This window comes from Cotesia glomerata, linkage group LG2 (assembly GCF_020080835.1).
Source record: "Cotesia glomerata isolate CgM1 linkage group LG2, MPM_Cglom_v2.3, whole genome shotgun sequence".
NCBI lineage: Eukaryota > Metazoa > Arthropoda > Insecta > Hymenoptera > Braconidae > Cotesia > Cotesia glomerata.
In genome coordinates, this window is record NC_058159.1 from 12,431,731 (window position 1) to 12,457,843 (window position 26,113).

The 26,113-nt window shown below is 29.9% G+C and overlaps 2 protein-coding genes and 2 long non-coding RNA genes across 7 annotated transcripts; 1 reads left to right on the top strand and 3 right to left on the bottom strand.

Moving 5' to 3' along the window:
• Positions 1–1,102: 1,102 nt before the first annotated feature.
• LOC123258637 lies at positions 1,103–25,658 on the bottom strand. Its single transcript, XR_006508105.1, has 3 exons — positions 25,504–25,658; positions 14,645–14,658; positions 1,103–1,113 (listed from the first exon to the last, which is right to left on the bottom strand). It is a non-coding gene; the product is annotated as an uncharacterized LOC123258637 (long non-coding RNA).
• On the bottom strand, positions 14,967–16,831 carry LOC123258638. 2 transcript variants are annotated; one of them, XR_006508107.1, is made up of 3 exons: positions 15,777–16,831; positions 15,542–15,692; positions 14,967–15,450 (listed from the first exon to the last, which is right to left on the bottom strand). It is a non-coding gene; the product is annotated as an uncharacterized LOC123258638 (long non-coding RNA). The 2 variants fall into 2 exon arrangements; XR_006508106.1 differs by having other exon boundaries at positions 14,967–15,692.
• Positions 15,774–18,850, top strand: LOC123258636. The gene is made up of 2 exons (XM_044718777.1): positions 15,774–17,320; positions 17,413–18,850. Exon 1 carries the CDS (start codon positions 15,959–15,961, stop codon positions 16,997–16,999), a length of 1,041 nt encoding a protein of 346 aa, XP_044574712.1. The 5' UTR covers positions 15,774–15,958; the 3' UTR covers positions 17,000–17,320; positions 17,413–18,850.
• LOC123258634 (polycomb protein Sfmbt-like) lies at positions 19,799–24,120 on the bottom strand. 3 transcript variants are annotated; one of them, XM_044718774.1, is made up of 4 exons: positions 23,850–24,120; positions 23,164–23,459; positions 20,777–23,080; positions 19,799–20,693 (listed from the first exon to the last, which is right to left on the bottom strand). In XM_044718774.1, the coding sequence occupies exons 1-4, from the start codon at positions 23,863–23,865 to the stop codon at positions 20,367–20,369; spliced, it is 2,943 nt and encodes a 980-aa protein (XP_044574709.1). In that variant the 5' UTR covers positions 23,866–24,120; the 3' UTR covers positions 19,799–20,366. The 3 variants fall into 3 exon arrangements, with proteins under 3 accessions (XP_044574709.1, XP_044574711.1, XP_044574710.1); XM_044718776.1 differs by lacking the exon at positions 23,850–24,120 and having other exon boundaries at positions 23,168–23,300; XM_044718775.1 differs by lacking the exon at positions 23,850–24,120 and having other exon boundaries at positions 23,148–23,278.
• Positions 25,659–26,113: the final 455 nt, after the last annotated feature.

Sequence of the window (26,113 nt, forward strand, 5' to 3'; positions counted from 1 at the left end):
ATATATAATCATATTTTTTTAGATCACAAATAATCACAAATTTATTCTGATGACGATAATTCTTCTGATTCATTTGCGATTTTTTTATTCTTTTTTTTTTCAATTAAAGCTTTTTTACAAGCTTGCAAATCTCTGTTTTTTAATTGCTTGGCAATTTTTTATTCTTTTAATAATTTGTTCTTTAATAACCGTAGAAAAATTACAACAAAATCAAATTTACTAACCAAAAAAGATTTTAAGTATTATTGTTTAATTATAAATATACATTTTATAATTATGTTTATAGTTAAAAAACATTTAATAAAACATTGAATGACTTAAGTGCTCTAAACACTTAACAGATTTAATTTTGAGATTAAGAAGTTTGTATTATAAATATACGGTCATTAATTGGATCGTGATAAAATCAGAGGGTCCAGTAGATGACCGAATGAATTTCTTACTGCGTAATTAGCCTTTGACGGATCCAATAGTTGATCGGTCTTAAAATAATAATAAAACTTATAATTTAACTTTATTTTTTCACAAAAGTTGGAATCTGATCTTTAATTAGCATATCCCTGATTAAAAAAATCAATTGAAAAGAATTGAAAATGACGAAAAGTAAATTCATTTCTATACTTTCAATTCCTTAATTTTTTCACCGTATCTAGAAAATGAATTCAAATCAATTCTATTTAATGAATAAATAATTTTTCAATTTCTGGCTTCCCGAATTATTAAAAAGAATAGAAATTAATTCACGGTTTTTAATTCTGCTGAATTCATTTTAATCGGAAACACTCTTGAATTTTCGGCAATGCTGAGAATTGAAATGAATTAAAATGAATTAACAAATTTGAATTCTTTTCAATTCATTCTATCGGTAAATTATCCTTAATTTTGTTCTGTTTGTACGATTGAAAAAAATAAAAATGAACTAAAAACTTCCCTGATAGCCAGAGTTTCAGACGTCTGATCAAAAAATACTCATTGAAAAGTATTGAAAATTATTTCAATTCTTTTCAATCCATACGGAGATTTTGAAAAATATTAAATGGAACTGAAACTTCGATCATTTGAATACTTTCTAATTCTTATAATGGAATTCAAAAGTATTGAAAAGAATTTAATCTTTCATTATTTCAATATCTTACAATTCCAAAGATTAAACTTTTTATCGTTTGAATATTTTTCAATTCTGACGCGGAATTCAAAAGTATTGAACGGGATTCATTCTGGTATCTCTTGAATACTTTTCAATTCTTAAATACAATTCAAAAGTATTCAATATAATTGAAGCTTTTATTCTCTTTACCCGAGAAAAAATATTTATATAAATTGGTTACATATGATTATATATGAAAAATGGCCAAATATAATCATGTATAATTATAGATAAGTATATATAATTATTAGGATACTTCATTTGAGACGACTATTGTTTTTTTCTAACTCCATTCACAAAATATTGTTGTCAACACATACAAAAAAAATTCTCACAAAAAATGGGCTATTTTTAAAAGAGTTTGGCATAAAATAAAGTTCCCGACTAGAAATTTTAATGTAAGACCTATTGGGCCCTCGTTGGATTTCCTAATAGGGACCCCACATGGGGATGTCACGCAAAGTCCTATGCAGCCCTCATTGGGCAATCCTTCTTAGGTCCCCAATGGGGAAATCCTCATCAGAACCCAATCTAAATTTTGGAAGAAAAAATATTATAATTTTCGAAAAGATTAAAAATAATTTAGGATCAGATACTCATATTATAATAGATCTCATCAGTAAACTTAATTTGAATTGAATTGAAATCGTTGATCGAAAAAATCCTTGTCGTGAGTTGGGCTCGATCTTGCGTCCTTTAGGTCCTCAGTTCTTGACGTTAGCGCTGGTCCAAGCAGGAGTGCTGATGAGGAAAGTTCCTATCTCATATATATATATGAACTTTACCAGTTGACTGAGACATTATTCATGTTATGCTCAAGCTTTAAGAAATTGTTTTTTTTTTTCTAATTTAATTAAAAAAAAATCAAAAAATTAAAAACGTCGTCTAACTTTAGTATTATTAATTTTATTTATGTTAAATAAACAAACAAATTGTTTCCAAATATTTATTTATCCACTTTACTGACGTGAAAATACAATTTTTGTATAAATTAAATAAAAAATTTAAAAATTAAAAAAAAAATTAAAAAAATCAAAAATAAAATTCCTTAAAACTGTCTGATTTAATTTGGAATCCCCCTTATACTAAGACAAAAAATTTTTTTTGAAAATTAAAATTTTTTTGAAACGTAAGTTATTTTTTAAAATTTCATTGTATGGATAAAAATTTAATTATCAAAAAGTTCAATTTTTTTACAATATAAATTCTTTTGCAAATGTGAATCCTCAAAAGTTGGATATTTTTCTAAAATTGAATTCTTACATACTGATAATAAAAATTATCTTCAATTAAAATTTTTTTTTATACTGAGAAGAAAAAATTTGGAGTATGAATCTTGTTTCAGCAACATCGAAATGTATTTCAGTCTAAAAGCTTTCACAGAAAGAAAAATTTCTTGACTGGAGAACAAAATTCTTGGCTCAAAAAAATTTTCGGATGCCTGAAGGAAGACTGAAGTTGTGTTGGCCGTAGTAAAAATTTTACTTTTAATTCCATTCTTGGTGGAAGTAATTTTTTCTTAATTCAACTTGTAACAGGGTAAAATTACCCTGAATCGATAAGTCGCCAGACATCGATAATTGTTCGACGCAGCACTGGCGCGTCTCGATCTTCGGGCCTAAAGAGAGAGTAGGAGGGGGTAGTTTGGAGGTATTATATAGGTGAGCCATGCGTTGTGACAGGGAGAAGTAGTGTAACCGCCAGACAGTGTGCCACAGAAATCAAGAGGGACCGATCCCCGGAGTAGTTACCAGACGTAAGAATCCAACAACATCTAGGACTTCAATCTCAAGTAGTGAGTTAGGTCGTCGTATATTCATCAAGGTATTGAATATAATAACTCTGTGGGCTAGGAGTGGACCGCGGGGTTTATACTCGGTTTACTTCTCCTCTGATTAATTATTCTCGATTTAATTAATAATAATTCAATAATTAATTAACTAAAATTGATTTTTTATTCGTTAGTTGTCGTTGAGCGTCCCTCAACGGGATTTTTTACCCGAAGACTACTCAGAGACCTTGTGGTGTAAGTTGTCGGGAGAATTTATCTGATAAATTAATTTACTTGATTATTGATTAACAATTTTAAGCATCTGAAAAATCGGTTTAGTTGTATATATTTTATTTAACGAATTAATAAAATAAAAACCGAATAATAAATTCTTCGAGAAATTTCCTTTGTCTTCTCACGGACTAGTCAAGCGTCGGTTGAATTGTACAACGCAGTTAATTCGTACCCAAGGTCAAACTTTAGTACGCACTACCCTAGTAACATGTGTTTAAGCAAGTATCTTGAGCAAGACCCCTAGTCACTAGTGTCTTTTTCTAAGTATATGTCTTCCGCAAGATTGAGTTACAAGAAACTTTTGTCCAGGTTTGTATATGACTTGCTCATGGCATTGTACGCAAGAATATTGGTGATATCTTGAACATGTTGCAGTGAACAAGTGTCTGGTGCATTTATTACACTAGTAACTTATAAAAGACGCTTGCGCATGGTTTGCTCAAGATCTGCTCAACATGCGCAAAATGGATAAATTTTTTTATTTCTGATGAATTTCTTGCGCAATAAATCCACAACAGATTCTTACACATGGCTTGCTCAAGAACTGCTCAAGATTCGTAAAATACACAATTTTTTCTTTTTTTTTCTCCTCTAGTAGTTTAAACTATATTAACTCAGTGATTCTCATTTTTCGACATTCTTATCTCAATATAGAAGCACAAGAAAAATAAAAGCAATTTGTTCTATTATTAATAATATTCGAATGCTTTAGTTATGATCTTTTTTTTATCAAGAAATAAAAAAAATGGTTATTTCGTATAACTTATTGACAAAAATATAATTGCCGTTCTTTTTATTATGCTTCGAATTGACAAGTAAATTATTCTATTTTTTATAAATTAAATGATTTAATTAATTCATGTAGTTACTCGATTAAAATCGTTTTACTGTTATAACATAAAAAATTCTTTTGCGATACTCATTCATCAATTAATTTCATTAACTCTTAAACATTAATTATAAAAAAAAGAAAAAGGTTGGCAATAGCCTAATCGGCTCGGTACCTGCATTTCGAAAGAGTGGGACCAGGGTTCGATTCCGGCGCGCACCAATATTTTTCAATGATTATAAACTAAGAATATGTGCGTTTCATTGCCAGCCTCTGTACCGGTCGGGTTTTCTGTGGTTTTCCCATATAGTTATGGAGGTAAAATGTCATTATAGAAGTACCTCCATACTATTTAAGACCTTAATGCAAATGCAGGTACTGATTATAACGCGTAAGTCGGCCACAGTCGCAGCACATGTGTGTCGGGCATGAAAGAAAAAATCCCGACATGCAGGGGGGTGGGGACGAAAAAGTGGTTGAGAGTTATAATGACGGGGTTGAGAGATTATATTGCGGAGAAAAAAGTAGAGAGACAATAATTCCCCACCCTCCCTTGTAAAACACTCTACAGTGATACAAGTAAAACCATCCTCAATTATAACCTCAATTATAAAAAAAAGAAAAGTTATCATTTAAAAATAAAGTTGAAAAAAAACTGGAATCTTATTATTTTCGAAGTTTTTCTGAAAAAATATTTTTTAGATATAATATTCCCGTTATTCCGGATACTTTTTTTTACGTTTGTTACTTACGACTTTAAAAGCACTAGTAATTTTTATAGTTATAGAAAACCCTGTCTTATCTACCGGTCTATTTTAATATTGTAATGTCCCTGATTAAAAATACTCATTGAGAAGTATTGAAAATTATTTCAATTCTTTTCAATCCATACGGAGATTTTGAAAAATATTAAATGGAATTGAAAATTCGATCATTTGAATACTTTCTAATTCTTATAATAGAATTCAAAAGTATTGAATAGGATTAAATTTTTTATCGTTTCAATTCTTTTCAATTCTGACGTGGAATTCAAAAGTATTGAACGGGATTCATTCTGGTATCTCTTGAATACTTTTCAATTCTTAAATACAATTCAAAAGTATTCAATATAATTGAAGCTTTTATTATCTTTACCCGAGAAAAAATATTTATATAAATTGGTTACATATGATTATATATGAAAAATGGCCAAATATAATCATGTATAATTATAGATAAGTATATATAATTATTAGAATGCTTCGTTGGAGACAATTATTGTTTTTTTCTAACTCCATTCACAAAATATTGTTGTCAACACATACAAAAAAAAATTCTCACAAAAAATGAGCTATTTTTAAAAGAGTTAGGCATAAAATAAAGTTATCTATCTATCTATTAATTTCAATTCTAAGTACTTGCTGAATGAATTTGGAAATTTCTCCTTTAATTAACACGTAAATTTATATTTTTATTTTTCAATCATCTATAACTTCGCGTCATTCAATGTAACTTCATCGGCCATAGGTGAAATAGTAGGCAAATCTTTGAAAGTGTATGGCTAATCCGTATATGTTCTCTAAACCGTCTCACTGCTAAAAAATTCTTGAGTCGATTTTTGCTCAAATTTATCAGTTTTTTTCAATTTTTCTCGTAAAGTACTGGTTTTACAACAAAATTGCACAAATACTTTTCAATAAGAAATTCATTTTTCTACAAATCAAGTTAAATCAGTCATACACGTAGAGTTGATTGTTTTCAAAATAAATCTGATTAAACATCTTAAAGTTCAAAGATTGCGTGAGAAAATTTCTTATTTAAAATACACGTAAACTTTGATTTTCTAAGTGAGTATTGTTAAAAATTAATTTGAATATTGTTACTCTAAAATCTTTCTGTTTGAGGTAAATCCTTTTCGTCAATGTTCTTTGTCATTACTTAGGTGTTTCTTATTTCAAGTATAAGTGAGTTTGTTTACATATAACAAAACTACCATTTTTTTTTTCTATATATTTGGATTCTAATGCCTTTAATGTATCTGGGCCCTAAACTAATTGCGGGAATTTCCCCGGGCCTCTTACAAAGAGCCAAACGAGAGAAAATTTTAACACTCAAAAAGTTTATACTATAATTAAAAATAAAAGAAAATTATAATCAATTTTTTATAATTTATTAAATGTGTAAAGAAAAAATCTTCATATAATACTAAAAATAATATAAAAATTTCTGAACTCCTAAAGAATTGAAAAAAATTCAAATGAATTGATATTTTTAATCTTTTTGAATCCTCTTTAATAACAAAAAAGTTCTGCATTTCGGGTTGTGAGTAGGATTGAAAAAGATTTAAATGAATTAACAGTTTTCGATCTTTTTGAATCCTTCTCAATACCAAAAAAGTACCACATTTCCGATTATGCGTTGACTTGAAATTAATTAATATGAATTCAAGTTTGTAAATTTTTCTGAATCCTTCTCAATACCAAAATGTATATTAGACTGTGTCAAAATAACTTTTCTTTTTTTTTCGATTAAACATATGTCGATGCTGCCATTCTAATGTGTCGTATCCCACAAAATTTGACAAATTGACTTTTTTTGAAAAATGGAATCATAACAATATTGTGCAAGGCGTATTAAAATTTTAAAGGTCAAATAGTTTAATAACTATTTTTAAATAAATATTTTCGTCAGTCGAATCCCATTTAATCAATGTTAAAAATTAATCGTTTTTACCGTCTGCTGTAAAATTTTCTAAATGTAGGATACGACGTATTATAATGGCAGTATCGATATCTTAAAAGTTTCAATATAAAAAAAAATTCTCCTAATGTTTAAGCCTAATATCTTAAAAATTGAGTTGGCGCAAGGGGGGTCTCCTTTCTCATTTAAATAACACTGTGAAATTTCTTTTTTTTTCCATTTTTAAAATAACTACATGAATAAAATTTATTTTCAATTTCGCTCTTAACTATCTTACAGAAAAGTTAATTCTCTACAAAATTGTAGATGTCCATTGTTTTTCTAAACTCAACAGAAATGAAGTTACAGAGAGCCGAATAGAAGGAAAAAAATAATTAATTAATTAATAAGAGAACAAAATTTATTTTTCTCACCTCCGGGCGGAAAGCGTCAATTTTCCTCCCGCTGCGCTAAACGAAAATGCCGCTTTCCGCCTCCGTCGAGGAGAAAAATAGTATACACACCACGGGCAGTAAATAAGAAAGCCTCAGATCACATGTTTATTGACCTCGGCTTCGCCTCGGACAACAATTACATGTGATCTGAGACATTTCTTATTTTACTGCCCTAGATGTGTAATATACTAATTTCAACTTATCAATGATTTAACTCAATATACTTCATTATTCATCAAAAATTTTTGAATTTAACATTATTTCAAAATAATAAAAAAACAAAGTTTACAATAAACAGAAATTAATTACAATTATTATATTTATAAATTTTTTTGTTTTAATGAATTTATAATGAAACAAATGAATTTCCGGTACTTTTTACTGAAGAAAATTGTTAGTTAACTAATTAAGTATATAAAAATTATAGACAAAATTATATATTATAGACGAATAGCTTGAAATTTAATATCAAAGTTTCAATTTTTGGAAAAGGACAGCCCAGGAGACTGTTGCACAGAAAAAAAAGGTTCACTTAAGCCAAGAAAATATTTTTTCTCACCTTCGGGCGGAAAGCGTCAATTTTCCTCCCGCTGCGCTAAACGAAAATGCCGCTTTCCGCCTCCATCGAGGAGAAAAATAGTATACACACCACGGGCAGTAAATAAGAAAGCCTCAGATCACATGTTTATTGACCTCGGCTTCGCCTCGGACAACAATTACATGTGATCTGAGACATTTCTTATTTTACTGCCCTAGATGTGTAATATACTATTCTTCCTAATTATTTTCTTGAGCAAAAAAAAAATTTTTCTTTTGACACAAGAAATTTCACTTATTCAGACAAAATTAATTCTCTTGCTTTAAGAAATACGTATCTTGATCCAAGAAAATTGATTTAGGTCAAGAAGATCTTTTTGTTTTGAGAAAATTCAGCATCTTACTCCACAAAATTTAGTTCTTGATAGAAGTAAATTTTCTTGTCTTGAGAAAATTTTTCTCTTGCTCCAAAAAATTAAATATTTCGATAGAAGTAAATTTTTATTGATTAACATGTCAAATGGAAAGATCAAGTATTGAATCATTTTTTTTTCATTCAATATGTATAATTGCACGCTAAAATAATATAAAATGGGTATCAAATATTCAAAAGAAAAATTTTCTCAAGGTGACAAAATTTTTTTCTCAGCTGAAGTATGTAATTAGAATGAGTTTAAATATTTGTGACAAATTCTGTGCATATCACTCTTAATCAGAGCATTTGTTAGTAAAGTTTAAAATAACATTTTTTTTCAATTTATTAACTTTTATTTTTTTGTTTTTATACCCGCCCCGACCAGCAAAGCCTCGGCTTTGCAAAAGTCGGGCGGCGCCCCCCTCACGCCCGGCAAAACCCCTTCCACGGGGTTGCGTACTTTCGGCTGGAGAGCAAGAAAAATAGTATACAACCCATGACCAGAATGTTGAATACCCTGACGTATGTGATATGATGGCCTCGGCTACTTTCTGGCCTTGGGTTGTAATATACTATTGGCTACTTATTTTAACAGAATTCGTAAAAAACATGTACAATTGTAATTCTATAAAAAATTTATATTACTGAGACAATTTAACTAACAGAAAAATTCGACGCACTTAAAGCTAGGTAGATTTCATCTTCACTAATGACACCTGAAATTACTTCAACTGAAACGTTAAATGCTCATTTCAAAATTTTTTCTTTGTGTCAATTATTATTCACTTTTGTGAGAAACAGTCTAGTCAACAAGTGCCTTTTTGGTCAACTTTTTTTCAGCAGTCTCCGAAAATTATGATTAAAGTGTCATTCGATTCGGAATGTCATCTGGATGATTTTTGAAAAAAAATGAAGTTCCGCTTGCAAAAATTGCAAAAGTTATCAACAATTAACTAAAAAAAATACGGTTTAGTTTTTTGCAAATATCTCATAAACTAATAAAGATTTTTTAAATTTGAAAAAAGATTCAAAAAGGAGAGGAAATTTGCTAAAAAAAGCTTTGACTCCCAGAAATGTCGGACCAATATTTATAATTTTTCCAGAGAGTTGAAAATACGCCCAAAAACGGGTACTCCGGCTTGCGCAAGCCACGCCCCCTTCGGACCTTTAATGAATAAAGATTATTTAAAAAATTCAGGCGCCTGCAGGACAGATTAATGAACAATAATCCGTGGTCAAAAAATTTTTATCGCGATTTTTTAATAAGTTATCCATTAATTAATTAACAATTTTTTGTAGCACGACATTAACATTGCAAGTGTGATAATTGTTAAACTATTAATCTGAGAATTTTTTTCCTTTCGTGGAGTGATTTTTCAAAGGTCTTAGAATAGATTTCCGTTGGAAAAATTTTTTAATTTTTTAATTGTTAATTTTCGTTTTTTTATTAACAATTTATTAAGGTGAAAAATTATAAAGTTTTATTAAAAATTGAAAGAAAATTTTTTTTTATAATGTTATTATTGATCCATTTTCATTTCAATCTCACTTTATTATACCAGAAAAATTTACGGATATCTAGATTTTTATTTTCAGGTTCTGTTTCTATGATGCTTATGATAATTTATAAATGACAATTATGAATGAGATTGAAATTTAAAAGGTAAAAATGTTTAGTAATGGACGATAAATGACAAGATGCTTGAATGAGGTAGTCATATTTTTAATAGTTAATAAGATTTTTAATCATTAAAGCAAAAAAAATTTTTTTCCGAAGGATTTTTCATAAACAATTTCTATAAATTTAATAAATAAATTAGTAACAACTAAACTTTTTGGTTTAATTTATTCTTTAGCTAATAGAGAATTAGTATGCCTTCTGTATTTTCATCGTATTTCCATTAGTTTATAAATTATAATTTTATCAAAAAAAATTTTTAATTATCTCATAAACAACGAATTTTTAACTTCCCGGTTTCCATGAGGGATTAGAGGAAAGAAGAAAAGGGGTTTAGGGTTTAGTGGGTAGGGGCGTTAGCGTCGAGTTTTAGTATGACGCTGCGTCGAGTCGCCACATATCCAGGCCGAACAGCTATGCCTGGAATCCGTAAAGAGGATTCCCCCCCCCCCTAAGATAAAACACACACACACACACACACACACAATAAAGAAGCTGGCTTCGTAGCAGCATGGGTAGATGGCCTCCGCTTCTACAGTTGCTATGCACCACCTAGTCTCTCTAATGAGCATTTTGAAGACTTCCTTGATCGGCTAACTGAGGACGCAAGAAAACACTTTCCCGTGGCAATAGCTGGTGACTTCAATTCCTGGGCAACAGACTGGGGCAGCAAGTTCACTAATACACGTGGAAAAGCACTTCTCGAGGCAATGGCCACTCTGGACGTGATCCTTCTTAATACCGGTGACACGCCAACGTATACTAAGGGAGAGGCAAACTCAACTGTCGACCTTACATTTGTCAGCAGTTGCTTAGCTCGAAGAGGTTTTTCTTGGAAAGTATTGAACATCTATACAGCCAGCGACCATAGTGCGATACTATGTGAATTATCAACTGGCCAGAAACTAACAAGAGACAACAGGAGCGCTAGCGCGGTTGGGTGGAAAGTTAAGTCTCTCGACCCCACTGCTTTAGTAGTAACCTTAGACTGCAATCCGATCATCGTAGAAACTGCTGAAGAGAAGACCAAGGACCTAATGAGAAGAGTCACCCAGGCTTGCGACGCTAGTATGTCTCGGAAACGTCGCATAAATTCAAGACCTTCAGTGCACTGGTGGAACGATCACATTAGCATTCTACGCTCAAAGTGTCTTAAAAAAAGAAGAAAGTCTCAGCGTGGCTACAGACGATCTAACTCCGCAAAGCTGTTGGCAGAGTATAAAAAAGCCCGTCGAGAACTGAACAGAGCCATCAAAGAAAGCAAAAGACGTTGCTGGAAGGAACTGGTCGCAGAAGTCGAAAAAGATCCATGGGGCAGACCGTATAAGGTGGTTATGACCCACTTGAAATGCCAACCAATGCCATCACCTACGTGTCCACAACTCCTAGAGAAGATTGTTACTACGTTGTTTCCCCAACAGCTGGTATTCACCTACAAGTTGGAGCTGGTATTCACCTACAAGTTGGAGCAACCGATCGCGGTTAGCACCATTCGAAAGAGCTTGTCCAAACTTAGATTTTGGATACAATTTGGATCGATTCGGACCGATAGATTTCGAACAATCTAAAAAAAACTGTAAAAAAAAATTTTTTCAAAAGTGGTTTTTTTGGAATAACTTTCGAATAACTTTATCGATCAACTCCAAAAACTAATCAGATCTTAACCTTAAAAAACCACGTCGATCGCCGCTAATCTGGTCAAAATCGGTTGATTTGTTCGAGAGATATCGTGCAGGATAGAAAACCCAAAAAAGTGTTTTTTCGGAATTACTTCGAAATTTCTACTTTGATCAATTCAAACTTAAAGATTTTTCTTAAGGCTTAAAAAACTGCATTCATTCAAAAGTTATTGCGGTTTGAAAACTCAAAAAATAGTGTTTTATCAACCTTCTATCAAACTTTTGAGCTTGAAGAGCTCAAAAACATATAAAAGTTGAGCTTGGAGAGCTCAAAACAACATATAAATTGTATTTTTGAGCTCGAAGAGCTCAAAAACATCGTAAATGCAATTTTAAGCGCCCAGGTATGGAATTAGCGGGAAGTTGCAGGGATGGCCTTCAGGGTCAACCGTTTTCCTAATTTTTTTGTAACAATTTTTTAAACAATAGCAGATAAAAATTATTAAAAATCATTTTTAAGTAGCTTCTAATCATAAGAAAACGGATCAAAAATAATATTATAAAAAAAATTTTTCTTTCAATGTTTAATAAAGCTTTATAATTTTTCACCTTATTAAATTACTCAGCGATCAATTTATGATCACTGAATGATCAATTCATGAATACTCAATGACCAATAAATAATTTCCTAGTAAATCACTATTGATCAGCTCATGATCAATAATAGATCCCTCAGTAATCAAGAATAGACCACTTAGTGATCTTTAATTGATCACTCAGTGAAAAAATTTGAGTTTTACGGTTTCTAAGAAAAAAAAACTTCAGTTGATTTCAAGAGATAAACTTTCTAAAGAATTGGAGATAGATATTTTGGCTTTAGTTAATAAAAAATACAGAAACATTGAAAACTATCAATTCATTTGAATTTTTTTTAATTCTACACGTGACTCGAAATAGAAAACTATTTTGTTTTTGAAAAAGATTCAAAAAAATTTAAAACTTTCAATTAATTTTAATTTTTTTTTCACCCTACACGTGATCCAAAATATGAAACTATTTTGGTATTGAAGAGGACTCAAAAAGATTGAAAACTTTCAATTTATTTTAATTTTTTTTAATACAACGCATGATCGGAAATGCGAAACTATTTTGGTATTGAGAAGGATTCAAAAAGATTGAAAACTGTTAATTCATTTGAATCTTTTTCAATCCTACACGTAACCCGAAATTCGACATTATTTTATGATCCCTGAATGATCAATTCATGAATACTCAATGACCAATAAATAATTTCCTAGTAAATCACTATTGATCAGCTCATGATCAATAATAGATCCCTCAGTAATCAAGAATAGACCACTTAGTGATCTTTAATTGATCACTCAGTGAAAAAATTTGAGTTTTACGGTTTCTAAGAAAAAAAAACTTCAGTTGATTTCAAGAGATAAATTTTCTAAAGAATTGGAGATAGATATTTTGGCTTTAGTTAATAAAAAATACAGAAACATTGAAAACTATCAATTCATTTGAATTTTTTTTAATTCTACACGTGACCCGAAATAGAAAACTATTTTGTTTTTGAAAAAGATTCAAAAAAATTTAAAACTTTCAATTAATTTTAATTTTTTTTTCACCCTACACGTGATCCAAAATATGAAACTATTTTGGTATTGAAGAGGACTCAAAAATATTGAAAATGTCAATTCATTTAAATCTTTTTTAATCCAACTCATAACCCGAAATGTGGAACTATTTTGGTATTGAGAAGGATTCAGAAAGATTGAAAACTGTCAATTCATTTGAATCTTTTTCAATCCTACTCGTAACCCGAAAATACGGAACTTTTTTGTTATTGGACAGGATTCAAAAAGATTAAAAATATCAATTCATTTGAATCTTTTTCAATTCTTTATGTGTTCAGAAATTCTTACATTATTTTTAGATTCAATATAATTGAAAAGTATTAATTTAATGTTCAGATAAAAAACTTGTGGAATAGGATTTGTTCAAAAGTATTCAATTCTCATCTTTTTCAATACTTTTTAATGAGTATTTTTAATCAGGGTTAATTTTAAGTTCTCTTGTAGATTCAAACTTACCTTTCGCGCCTGCTTTTTTTATTTATTACTAATATTGCTGATAAACTATTGCAAATATAACAAATTCATCTAGACTTTTTAATAGATTTCATAGAAATCTAACTATTGCATTGGTTCTCATGACGGAACTTTTGAAAAATTTTGCTATATTTCGACTCAGCTCGTCAAATGGATTCAGAAAATACATATCGTTCAAAAGTTTATATATGTATTTATATATATATATATACACGATATAATCGGCATTGTCTCTTCTCTAACTCTCGTAATTCTATGCGGATCTCAATAAAACGTAACATACTTATTCTCAGGACGATTTCCGAGGTTAAGTTCTAAGATGAGCCAAATCTGTCGATTAGTTTAGAAATAAGAGCAATTCAGAAATTTTCAGAAATCGCAAAAAATTTTCACTTTTACCTTATTTCCGTGCAATAACAATGGAACGCGACATCCTATCGGATTTCTGTAAATTGCATTTGAGAGCTTATTTAATAAGCTTAAATTTGTGTACTTATTTATTTATCCAAATTAAATAGCTTAGAAATAATAGCAATTCAAAAATTTTCAAAAATCGTAAAAATTTTCACTTTTACCGTATTTTCGTCCAATTACAATTGAACGCGATAGCTTATCAAAATTCTATAAATGGCATCTGAAAGCTTATTAAATAAGCTTTAATTTGTGTACCTCATTATCAGTCTAGGCCAAAAATCACCTACTTTCTCAGACAGATTTAATGAAATTTTACTTTTGTATTCGTTTTGACGTCATTGTTGTTTAATCAAACAGAAATTTACTTTTTTTTTTCGTATGAAACCCTAGTAGTATTTTTATTATTCATCATGAAATCTACTTCCATTTCGGCTGCCGAATGGCCTTTTTTTTCTTCAAATGACCTACGCAGTGGGTTCCTTTTTTTAGGTTGCTTAATAAACCTCAAACTACACTTCATGGATTCTCACGTCGACCACCTTCGATTTTATAAAGACTTAAATGAAATGACGGGTAAGTATTGAGTAAATTAGAATGTCAACATGATGTCAGATTTTTGCTGGATGGTAACAAGAGAAACACCAGAAGAAAACAGAAAACGTAAAAGGAACCCACTGCATAGGTCATTTGAAGATAAAATAATTCGATACAAACGAACAACAGTCTGAAATTCGAAAATATGGCTTCGTACCTTCTCCTTACATGCTATTTTTTGAAGATTTAAAAATTTTGTCAATTTTTCAATTCTAAGATCATATTCCATATATGAAAATGCACCTAAGTCATTAACAATCGTGTTTAATAGATTTTTTTTCTCATATTTATAACTGTAATTTTCCCGATTTTTTTGGTTTATTGAAATTTTTTTAAAATTTTAAAACTTCAAAGAGACAAGATTTCAGATTCAAATTCAGTGAAATAAATTACATAAAAAACATACTCAATCTGAATCCAAAAAATTGTTTTATCACGATAATTTCGATTTTTCATGATTTATTGCTATTTTTTCGGGTTTTTTGCTATTTTTTCAAATTTTGACGGCTCAACGGGCTAATTAACGTTCAGATTCAAATTCAGTGAATTGAAATACGTAAGCATCATACTTGATCTGGGTCCACAAAATTTTATTCATCGCTGTGACTGCAGTTTTTCGCTTTTTTTTGGGTTTTTTGGATTTTACTCAAAATTTTGAGGGTGTACGGGCAAAACTGACTTCAGATTCAGATTTAGCGCGACAAAATACATAATGATAGGTAGGTCCGGTCAAAAGTACGGACAACTTTTTTTTTTTTGTGTGCCGGTGTTATTTGTCACATAAGATGACCTTTCTTTGTAGTCCGGTCAATTTAGACCAAAAAATGAGAGTGAAGTTACATAAAGTCCCAACAAGCTGAATTTCAGTGAAATTGTTCAAAATATAATTATAAACAATGTCTAGAAGTTCCCCATCATTCCCCTGTAAGGAAAAAATTTAATTCAAGGTCAAAGGTCAAAAAATGAGTTTTTCGCGATTTTCAGCAAAACGGTAAGTTTTATCATAAAAGTACCTCAGACAAAAATTGTAGATCATAAAATTATCTATAAAAAATGTATCAATACTTTTTTTCTTACGAGCCACCGTTTCTGAGATATAACGATTCAAAAAGTTATACAAGTTGTTATCGTCATAATATGCATGAGTACGCCACGTATATACATCTAGAGTTGTAATATTTTATATAATATATATTATATATTAAATGTTTAAATATTTTTCTATCGGTCATTGTAACTTATACTTACAATATAAAATATACATAAGTTTTAACTACAAGAATATCAGGTAAAATGAAACCCAGTCCCTTAATCTTTAAGCCAGTGTAACTTCGAGACATCTGTCTCTTGTTCTATTGTGTGCGTGGCTAGGGTCTTATACTTGCTATAATAAATGAAATTCATCTTCTGATATTTTATTTGATGAACTTATGACAGTCCCAACCAGTCAACAGAAATTTCTTACAAATACCCACAACAATTCTCGGTTCATTTCAATGTTGAAAGAAAAGTTTACGGCTGAAAATATATTAGTAAAACAAGCTAATAATGATGCTGATGTATTGATTATTGAAACAGCAATAGAGCAATTCAATTTGACAAATACAACTATTGTTGTTGGTGAAGATGTTGACTTACTTGTATTACTCACTGCTCGAACGCCAACTGAAAAAACTATTTTTTTCTTAAAACCAGGAAAAGCTCAGCATCAATCAGATATATATTCATCAAAAAGTTTATTTACTTTAGTGAAGTGTAAAGATCATGTACTATTTTTACACGCAATAACTGGCTGTGATACGACATCTGCATTTTACAGGAGGGGTAAAACAGCAGTTTTCAAAATGTTTGAAAAACAAGATTTAATTCAATGTGCTGAAGTTTTTAAAAAGAGTAATTCAACTCAACAAGAAGTTATTACCAACGACATCCGCTTTCTTCTTTCTATGTACGGAGCTCCTAAAAAAACTACCTGTTTAGATAAGCATCGATATGCATGTTTCGTTAAAAATACTAAAAATAAAAAACAAGTTCAATTAGCTTGTCTTCCTCCAACCTCAGTTGCTGCTCACCAACATCTTTTTCGAGTATATTACCAAGTTCAAGTGTGGCTTGGTTATCAGCTAGACCCTACAGACTGGGGTTGGAAGTTGGTCAACAATATATTAGAGCCAGTTCAAACTTTACTTCCATCTGCGCCGGAAAAACTGCTGAACACTATTTTTTGCAACTGCAAAAAGGGATGCAGTGCTAAATGTGGTTGCAAAAAAGTCGGACTGTCTTGTTCTTTGGCATGCACAAATTGTCAAGGCCGGTCGTGCTCTAATATTGAATCACAAACAATGGAGGATTCGTTTGACTCCGACGAAGTATCATGCGATACATCGCTATTGACGCAATTTACTTGCATCCAAAATGAAGATGAAGAAGAAGCAGGAGAAGAAGAACAAGAATTTGAAACTTATGAATAAGACGAATAAACTTCAACACTTTTTTTTCATTTACATCGCTTTTATCTTTCCCAATCTTTGAAAATTTCCGTTATTTTGCAATAGTTTTACATTAAACAGGATCACAACTGACCCGTGGAGTAGGCCTACTGGGGAAACCACGTTAAAAAAAACGCGCTAAGTACACTACCTCATAGGTGGCGTGGAAACGTGAGCATATTATGACGATAACAACTTGTATAACTTTTTGAATCGTTATATCTCAGAAACGGTGGCTCGTAAGAAAAAAAGTATTGATACATTTTTTATAGATAATTTTATGATCTACAATTTTTGTCTGAGGTACTTTTATGATAAAACTTACCGTTTTGCTGAAAATCGCGAAAAACTCATTTTTTTGACCTTTGACCTTGAATTAAATTTTTTCCTTACAGGGGAATGATGGGGAACTTCTAGACATTGTTTATAATTATGTTTTGAACAACTTCACAGAAATTCAGCTTGTTGGGACTTTATGTAACTTCGAATGTCTAAATTGACCGGACTATTGGCTATCACTCTTGGTTGATATGGTATAATAATTGTTCTTATAGCTTTTCCTAGTTTATCTCTTTTATACACATAACTTTAAATTATTACATAAATGCAGGAAATTTAAATTATTCAATCCTTTCTGTGATGCTTGATAATCCAGTGTTATTAAAACATTTCAGATTATGTAGGAATAACGAAAGCTTGACGTATGAGTATGAAAATTTATTAACCGCATTGTATCTATGAGACTCCTCTAATCAAGATTTTAATGCAAACTCTTGGTTCAATTACTTTTTCGAAAAAAATCAAAATTTTTCCAAGATTACTTTAGATACATCATTGCCCTCTTTTTCTCTTATTTATTTTTTTTTCGCTGGAATTTTTTATACGTCTTCGACAATTTCCAGAATGACGATATATGAAATAAGCTTGATTAAAAATTAAAATTTTTTCAAAAGATATAAAAAAATTTGAATACAAAAAAACACCACTGCAAACATTAGATAATTCCACGAAATCTTTTTACATAAAAAAAAATTAAAACTGGCCATCATCGAAAACTACAATTTTTTCAAAAATGTGAAGAAGAAACAACCCGAAAGTTCGCCTGAAAATTATTATCTTTTAATTCCTGAAAAATAAATTTAAAATCAAAAACTTGAAGAAAAAAAAACGTCTCAATTAGTAGTCAACTGTTGAAAAAGTTATGGGTGTTTAAAAATAAACACCATTTTCGTGAAAAATTCGTAACTTTTTCTGGTTACGTGGATACTATTACTACCTTACTCAAAAATTATTTTGATGGGAACTTTTAGGAACTATAAGGGGACTAATAGGAACTCTAAATCAAATGTTCCAAAATACGAATAACTCAAAGATTCAATCTAACTTCAATGGAAATTATTCCAGTTGGAGCAACCATAACTCCTACAGAAAATATAACTGTGTCAAATTTTTTAATTATTTGCCGATAACTGTCGAACCTAACGACTGATTTAATCGTATTTTTAATATTTTTGTTTAATTAAAACTCTATTCTAAAAAACTAGATTGACCCAATTAAAATTTCTGAAAAACTTAAGTTTCGCTCAGCCTTTTTGAATATTATGTAAATTCAATTTTGATTGGATAATTCATACTTGGCGGAATACTCGCGTAATTGTAAATAATAGTTTACAAAGTTTCTTATGGTCGTGAAATGTTAGTTATCAAAGGTCAACAATATCAATCTTTTCACTATGATTGGAAAAAGTAAGGACCGAATTAATTCGAACTTTGCTGAATCAAATCAAATCCTCATTAAAACGGAGAAAACATTTAGTACTTATCAAACATAAAATCCTTTAAAGTTTATTTTAAATATTAAAAAGTATTGAAAATAATGAAATTTTTTGGAATACTTTTTAATTAATCGCTAAATAATCTTCAAATTTTTGGTTTATTACAAGATTTGAGAAGGTTCAAATTAAAAATTTTTTTTTCCATTATTAAGTTAAAAAAGGGCACAAAAAGTGCGTTCGTTTTTCTCTTTTTTTTTTATTTTTATTTTTTATAACTGATTAGTAATTTGAAAACTATTATTTCACTGTTTAGGGCAATATAAAAATTGCAAGTCAATTAAAATAGAGCCGTAGGAAGTTTTAAACATGGAAAATTCTATTAAATTTCTTCTTAAAATATCTCACCCTTTGCAGGTATTCTTGCCCAAAATGGATCAGTTTTTCTTTTCTTTTTTACTTGGAGCCATATCATTAACGGTCTCGTTTACATATTTTTAAATTTATTTTTCTTTTTGTTTTATGCTCTACAAATTTTATCATTAAATTAAGAAGAAATAGAAATCGGTTTTATAAAATAAATTATTCCAAGTTATTTTTCATCGATTTCCTTTTTTCACATTAATTATAATGAGGTTAAAATAACTATCACATAAAACAATATTTAATAAATTTTGACAATCAAAATCAAGAAAAATATAGTTAATTAAATATAGATCTTATTTTCTAGCTTGTAATTAATTCAATAGTTAGTGTTATCAAAAGTCTTAAATTGTATCAAAAAATGTAATTTATTGAAATCAAACAAACTAGTAAGGGAGAAAAATTTTCATCATATGAGATTAAAAATTTAATCTCATAGAAACGTTTTTTTGAAACAAATTACTTTTAAAAATTGAATATAAATTCCAAGGTTAATTTTATTGAATTTTTCTGTTTTGTTAAAAATATTGATATTATACGAAAAATAGCTTGCATTTGTTTTTTATAACGATAGTACAGCACTATATACCGTTGAATTTATATATTTTCTTTAAATCTACATATTTTATCAAATAAAATCTTATAATGATAAGTAAAGCCTGAAATTGCTCATCCTTGGCAAATTGAGCGCACAGCATTATCTCAAATGTTTCGTATTATGAGACATGCAAAATGAATTATAAAGGGAAAAAAAGCTCATCATCAAACTTAATACATCTAGCGAAGCGCTGATGTAATAATTGGAGTAATATTATATATCTGACTTAAAAAAATAATTAAGTTTTCACTGAAAAATTTATTGGAGGCATATTTTTGTAAAAGTTAAGTACGTATTATAAAATTTGTTACTATTAAATAAGTATTATATTTTATGCAGTAGAGATTGGAACAGTATTTAGTTTTTATACATTGTATATTTCATCGAATAATTGAATAAACGATTTTTATGATAGTCCATAGATTTTCATCTAATTATGTCACGATTTTTAGTAAATAATCATCTTATTTTTAGTCACACGCCTTATTAATAGTCAATATCTCACTTGTATAGATTCATCAACAAACATAAAAAACTTATAATTCTGCCTTTACTACTATATTTTTTTTAACCCTAGTTTCAATCTTTCATGTGCTGGATTAACTTTGATTTTCAATTGTTGAATAAGATCAAATATTTTTAATGATGGACCAACTTTAAAGCCAGTCAAATCTATGATTTGATCCTTTGTTAATGTAAGAAATACTTTTCCATCAACTTTACGTTTACAAAAATTGTCACAATAAGCAGCACAATCATTGATGTGCAAAAACTGCGCAACATCGTGTACGTTCCACTCTATAGGGACTAATTCCCCAGAGTCAGAACTTTTCTGCCATCCATCAGCTATTCTTGGAATATACTTTCCACTAGTTGTATTGATCTAAAAATTGATAATAATTAAGTGGATAATTACTCAATTAATAAAAATAAAGTCCATAATATAAGCAGAATATGTATACTCACACGAATATTGGAGGTAGTAGTCTTTTTTTGTGGTTGTAAATTTTCAACGTCACACTGAGTTCCATGTAATGAAGAATGACATTGTCCGATTGTAGGAATTGGTAAAGTTTGATCTGGTCCAGCTGGTTCTAATGCTGGTTCTGGTTCTCTTTCATCTTGTTCGGGTAAACTTTTCATCTCTCTATCATGTTCAATCTTTGCGACCTGTCCAAGTTCTTTTTTACACTCTTTAAGTCTTTCAACACGGGTGGTATGTTTTGATAAAACATTTCTTAGACAACTGATTTTACCACTTTTCTTCATTTTTCTTTTTGCTTTACGCTTAAGGCTTTTAGGTGTTTTTACAGTTGAACTAATTATTTCAATAGGCACACGAGGGCCTTCAAGCTTATGATCAACAAGATCACACCAACCTACTGGATAAATATCAGGGCTTTGACAATCCAGCCACTGGTCATATTCATCTTCCCAGCCATCAAAATGAACACGTAATAGTCGACCAATTACACGAGTAATTGTAGCAACACATACTAATCTTGGGTCCATTAAGTCCGCAGCTTCTAATCTCATTCCTTCAATAAATCCATGTTGAGGAATTTCACGATTAAATAATTGAACTGGTGCTGGTAAAGCATTTGTGTCAGCTAAATAATTGTCCCATGAAAAGGTTGTAGGATCGTAGCCTTTTGGAGGTGTAAGGGGTAAACCATGTTGAGCACAAAAACCAATTGGAAAAATACATGGCGAACTAACATTATAACAGAACCAATCTGCACCACTAGTATCCTCGTCATAACTGTCAATTCTTATCATAATATAATTTTCTTTAAGAACTTGCATTACTGTAGCAGCACATATTGCTGAAAGATTAAGGGGATCTATTGCTTCAATTTTCATTCCTTCACAGAATGTAGAACCCAGATGTATATGATGAATTTTTGGCACATGAAATAAATTTTCTGTAGCATCATCCGAACTTAAACGATTTTTTGCTACACGTTCCAAGTATTCTGGATACGCATCAAGTGTTTGTCCAACTTTTTTTGCCCAGCCTACAGGGTGGATCAAAGGAGAGTCTTCGTGGCACCAAAAACCACTATCTTCGGGCGGAGAATCGTAGTATCTAATATGCAATCGTTTGCCAACAATTTTTTGAATTGTTGCGACTTTAACTTGGGAGATTCTATTTTTGTCTACAACTTCTAAATGCAAACCGCAACGAAATCGAGATTTAATACTATCATTAACTTTATTATAAAAATTTGTAGGTAAGGTTCGAGCACCAGTAAGCCTTCGCATAAGAAAATCTTTCCAGTCCTTATATTTATTAGCAATTGTATTAGGAGGGATTAAGGGTTTTCCAATAGTTGCACACCAGCCAACTTGATGAATATCACTAGAACAAAGAGAGACCCAAAAATCCTTCTCAGAATTCTGACCAAATCCTTCGTATCTCAATAATGCTCTATAACCAGAAATTCTGAGGACAGTAGCAACCCAGAAAGAATCCGGAAATGCTTCGCAAACTTCATCACAATCCGTATTCTCAACTTCAACTTTCATTCCGACAGTAATATTATCCCATATCTCAGATATCGGTGCATGTTTAAAACAGGATACTGGCGCTGCACAAAAACCTGACTCAGTAAGTTGCGGAGTCCAGTCATAAGAACCAGCCATTTCGGCGGTTCTTTTTCGTCTAACAGGCAAATCTTCGGGCATTACTGATTCAGGAATTATTTTATCTTCAATTTTTTCTTCAGAAGAAAAGCATTCTTCACAACTCACTTGATTAACTCTAGCAAGCATCTCATGATCTGAATTTTTTTCATCTTTTGAAAGATTAATATGTTGTTGTTCAACATAAGATGGACTATAAGTTGAATCAGCCGTGGATGTTGTGTGCTCTGAAGACCTAGCACATGCCCTACTACAAAATCTCCTTTCTTTTGTATAAAAAGCATGCTTTACACCTATCGCACCGCATTTTTCACAAACAGCTATCCCATCTTTGCGAATGGGAATAAAATTCAAATCAGTATGAGGTTGATAAGCGATCGGTGTCTTCAATACTAATCCGGGATGCTTAATCGGTTTAATTTTACGATTTTTATTATCTTGAGTCGTTTGAGTAGCTACATTACTTACTACCATTTCCCGTTCTTCTTCTTCTTCGTCTTGCTCTTGATGTTGTTGCTGTTCATCATCTTCTTCTTCCTCCTCCTCTTCTTCTTCTTTTTCTACATAGTCATCTAAAGTTAAATAATCACTCATTCCTTCATTTTCTTCTTGAGTGTCGTACGCCTATAAAATAAGAGAAATAATTAATAAATTATATTTTTATAATATAGTACCGTTCAATTATACGTGCTTATAGGTGTATGTACTTGCTGAATGTTTTGACTATTAGCTGCTTCTATAGCTTCATCAATTTCTGAACAATTATTAGCAAATTGTTGAGGCAAATATCTAACCATGGTAGCAGGAGCTATTTGATGATTTCGTATATTTCCAAATGAATGAGAGCCATGTGTAATAAAAGGACTTTCAGAAGCGTGCCTTGGATCTATTATGAGCTCAGTTGTTGGTTCATTATGTATCATCATATCCCCCATCCACACCATTCCTAATTCAGGAATACCAGGAATAGAAGTGTATACCGAATTCATACAAACGTTTAAACCTTAGAAAAATTAAACAAACATTAGTTAATCTATTTAATTAAGTATATTTATTAATTAAATATTAAAAACTTTGAACAACTAATTTTTAAGCTCTAACGAATAATAAATATTCATCAAATTTACATAGAATTTTTTCAATGCATTTAGGCAGCTTAACGAAAAAACTAAACTTGAACTTTGTACGTTTTGTACATTTAACTTATTGTTATCAATAACGATATGATACTACAATTATCTACTTTTTTTTTTTTTTTTTTAATTTTACGTATTATTACTTCAAAAATAATTAAATACTTTTTGCAAATAAATATTCTATAATGATATCCCACAAAACTGTACAACGAATTTCGTACAAAAAAAAAAAAAAAATTATATGAATGATTACAAACCATTCGGTGCCTGCATGTTTGATACTCTTGAGAAAATATATTAAAACCTTGTATTTAATATTACCGCAAACTGTCTCTTTCACAATGCCTGTTTCTCATTTTGTTTATTTTTATCGGCATTTTCTGTCAACTTACATAAGGCAAAATTTTAATAACAAATTCACAAACGTTTTTTTAAACGTTAACCAATTTAATTAAAATAATATAATAAAAAATAGATACAGAGATACGTCAAGCTGTATACAGGCTCTTTCTTTTTATATACTTTAGTGCTCTATTCATGAATGCATTGAGGCGAATTTTCATAACGGAAATTTGATTCATTTTGTGACTGTGAACTTAGTCGACAACTGACAATCGAAAATTTTAACAATCGATAGCTCAGCGAGGAAATCGATTTTGACAAATAAAAAAATTGAAGTTGTTTTTTTTTTTTTAAATACTTGAAGGTGTATTTATTTGTAAATAAAAGATGATTTTTTTTTCGCGATGAAATTTTGAAAATAAAACTTTGACGAGTGCTCTAATCAACACTTTCAGATAAAAAAATCTAAAATTGAGTACTTACATTTTTTTTAAATGAATTTCGATTGTTATGCTTCCATCTAGTGGATGTTATTTTTATTTATTGAAAACTTTACTTACTGTAGTTCTTTCGCCCGGGAGTATTGAAATACTCGGTTTCAGCGCGGGAAAGGAATCATTTTAAATAAAAGAATTCTATTTATACGTTATTTAATTTTGATCAAAATTATTTAGTTGGTTTCAATTTATTATTCAAGTTGACAAAATATTAAAAAGCTTCAAAATATAAAATTGAGGTTTACAATGACGTGATCTTAGCAATCTAAGCTCTCGGTGAGAAGTGTCGTCACATAGTTTTTCCGAAGAGCTACAAACTCCGTTCTTCTCCCACTATAACTCCCATACATATATCCGCTCTTGTACATATAAAAGTACCCATATTTCTACTACATTATTTATAAGTTATTTATAAGTTGGATATAGGATATAAATTTTTAATTTAATTTTTATATATTTCGTTGCAATATTATATTGAAGCAAGTTTAACAAAAATATGTTATTTAACGATCTTATTTTTTTGTTACATATTTGTTACGTTATTATTTAGCCGTTGAAACAAGGGATCATAGAATTTTTCTCACACGTGTCTTCTATGGCTTTTCCTCAGAATCTCAAGTACCTAAGGTTTCTCAGAACTCAACTACAATGTCTCTTTGTACTCGATAATAGCTTATATTTATTTGAAACAAAATATACTCTAAATAATAAATATTCTACGATACAGAACCTAAACTTTCTAATTTGGATAGTGTTCACTATTTAAATTATGAATTAATAAAATAATTTAATATAATCTAAATTACATTTAAATTTGTACTGGCTGGTAGCGTCACCTTCTGGATGCATCTGGAGGCATTACACGATCGGCATTTAATTTTTTTTTTTTTTTTTGAAAAATTAGTAGCAATAAAAATTTTTAAAAATAAAAATCGGGAAACACAAAAAAATGCAGGTCCTTTATAACACCAAAATCTACACCTGCATTTATTTAGAATTTCATTTTTTTTATTTCTTACCAAGTTAACAGTTTTTTTTAAATAATAGATATTTTTTTTTTTTTGGAAAAAACAAATGCTTTTAATTTGTCAAAATCGATTTCCTCGCTGAGATATCGATTGTTAAAATTTTCGATTGTCAGTTGTTGACTAAGTTCACAGTCATTTCATTTTTTGACTTGTAATAATAACATATATGGCATGAAAATTATGTTAGCCGACACTCAAAAATTTTTGTTATTTTTTATTAATTAAAAATTAGCATTAAAAAACTATTTTTTAAAAATTCCATGTATAATTTTTAAAATTTTATGCATGTAAAAATTTTTATTTTAATTTTTTTAAAATTATTTTTGAACAAAATAAATTATAAAAATTTTTAAATGTCGGCTAATTTAATTTTCATATATATGGCTTATACTCTGGGTCTAATCCGATACACCGACACGGCTCACTGAATTTGGCCCCACTTTTTTCGATTTTCGGATTTTTTTTATTTTTAATTGTTTGTTCGTCGTTTGTTCGTTAATGTTCGAATGTAAAAATTGTTTGTTCGTCTTTTATTTATTTATAATTAATTAAACAAATGATCACCCTTAAGTTGGCGCCCCCCTTACTAGATATCTTTATTTTTATCGCTCAGATTAATTAATTTTGATCAATTATCGTTTGTTCGACGACTAT